The 1849-nt window shown below is 42.8% G+C and overlaps 1 protein-coding gene across 1 annotated transcript; it reads right to left on the bottom strand.

Annotated features, from left to right (window-relative positions):
* Positions 1-370: 370 nt before the first annotated feature.
* Positions 371-1717, bottom strand: PCYB_112000 (hypothetical protein; the record flags this gene model as incomplete). Its single annotated transcript, XM_004223078.1, has 2 exons — positions 371-1537; positions 1571-1717. The coding sequence occupies 2 exons, from the start codon at positions 1715-1717 to the stop codon at positions 371-373; spliced, it is 1314 nt and encodes a 437-aa protein (XP_004223126.1).
* Positions 1718-1849: the final 132 nt, after the last annotated feature.

The raw sequence follows: 1849 nt of genomic DNA, 5'->3' as shown, positions 1-1849 counted from the left end.
TGGTTTGAATTTATGCTGTGCGGGTTTTTCTTTCTTATCAAAAGGATAAACGTTGCCTTGCCGGTGTTGCCATGTCGGTGTTGCCATGTCGGTGTTGCCATGTCGGTGTTGCCATGTCGGTGTTGCCATGTCGGTGTTGCCATGTCGGTGTTGCCATGCCGGTGCTGCTGGACTCTCCTCGCCATGACCTCACCGAGTCCGACTCCTTTAAACTGTACACATATGTATAACGCCTGGTGGGGGCACGTTCTGTTCCATTTCCCCCCCTTGGACTAGTGTTGGTGATTGTCCAAAATTGCTTCCTCGGCTCGCCTTCACACGGATGGTTCATTCGTTCGCACAGTCGATGGAAACGTCGCATGGATGTTGATCATTTCTTACTTTTTTTCTTTCGTTGTTTTTTTTCTTTAAAATTATCATTTTTTTTGTTAATTTTTTTTGAGTGTCTTCCACCATTCACACATCTATCCGTTTTATTCATCATGTGGATGCTGCTAAAGCTGCAATACTTGTGGCTGGATCCGTTCTTGCCGTTACTGATATCTTTTAACTGCTTAGCCCTGTCACGTTTGTTTTTGTAATTGGTTAGGGACAGGTTAAAATTACTGCACATGCTGTCGTACTTCCTTAAATTTTCTAATGTGTTGCTTCTTTTTTTTCTTTTGTTTTTTTTTTTGCTTCTGCTTTGAGTGTCTGAACTTATCTGCGTGTTGTGGCTACTCGGGCTGTTCTGCTCCTGAAGCAGAATGAGCAGTTGGCTGTTCAGCTGGTCGTTTAGCTGGCTGTTTAGCTGGCCGTTCAGCTGGCCGTTCAGCTGGCCATTCAGTTGGCTGTTCAGCTGGCCGTTCAGCTGGCCGTTCAGCTGGCCGTTCAGCTGGCCGTTCAGCGTGGCTATCTCGTTCGTTAACAATTTGTTCTCATCAAAGAGGGATTTATTATCTTCAAATTTGAGGCAAAGGTTGCCTTTGCTTTTGTCCTCACTGTTGATCTCATTCAAGACAGAAGGGATGTTCTTATCTTCGCATACTGTAGGGTTCGTTTCGTTAACACTTGAATTGTCACGAGACAGTTGGTGTTCAACGCCGATGGGGGTACTGCTATCATGTTTGCTGTGTGTCGGGACATCCTCACCATCCTCACCATTCGTGGTGTCCTTCTTTGCACCCGTTTGGACCCCCTTATCACCCACATCCTCCGCGTTGCTCCTTCCCCCGCCATCATCATCGACACGATTCTTCACCTCCTCCTCACAAGGATCTGTGGAAAGCCCATTTTTGGCCAACTCTAACATGTGCAAATCGTTTTTCTCTGCATCGTCCGCATGATCGATGGGATCCACGTGATACATCGAATCGGCAAAACTGGATATATCTCTAATCGGCTTCATACCAAGGGCATCCAAACTAGTGTTGAGGAAATATAAATCTTTGGATAACAAATTGGGCTTATTATAATAACTCAAAAGAGGGTCACTGGCAATTTCATTAAAACTGCGATTGAGTTCCGCAATTTTTTCTTTTTGCATAGCATCAAAATTCTGCACATTACAGGATGATAAGTTATCATTTACATGAATTTTGTTAATATCATTTAGTACATCTAAAACCATGTCATTAAATAGCATATGCGAATTGGGGACAATGTTTTTCTTTTCCAAGTTCTTCATATTTCTTATAAAGAAATCATTTACACATTTGCTGTTTTCAAAATTTTTCATTTCAATCAAAAAGGTGTTTTTTTTTTATTTTCTTGTCCCTGTTGTTTGGCGCCAAATTAAAATTTTCCTCTTCATCACTGTCTGAGATGCATATGACTTCTTGTTGGCCTGCAGCGGTTTTGCGAAAGAGGG

Source organism: Plasmodium cynomolgi, chromosome 11 (assembly GCF_000321355.1).
Source record: "Plasmodium cynomolgi strain B DNA, chromosome 11, whole genome shotgun sequence".
Taxonomy (NCBI): Eukaryota; Apicomplexa; class Aconoidasida; order Haemosporida; family Plasmodiidae; genus Plasmodium; species Plasmodium cynomolgi.
Note: the sequence above shows the minus strand (reverse complement) of the source record. Positions and strands in the feature narration are given on the sequence as shown.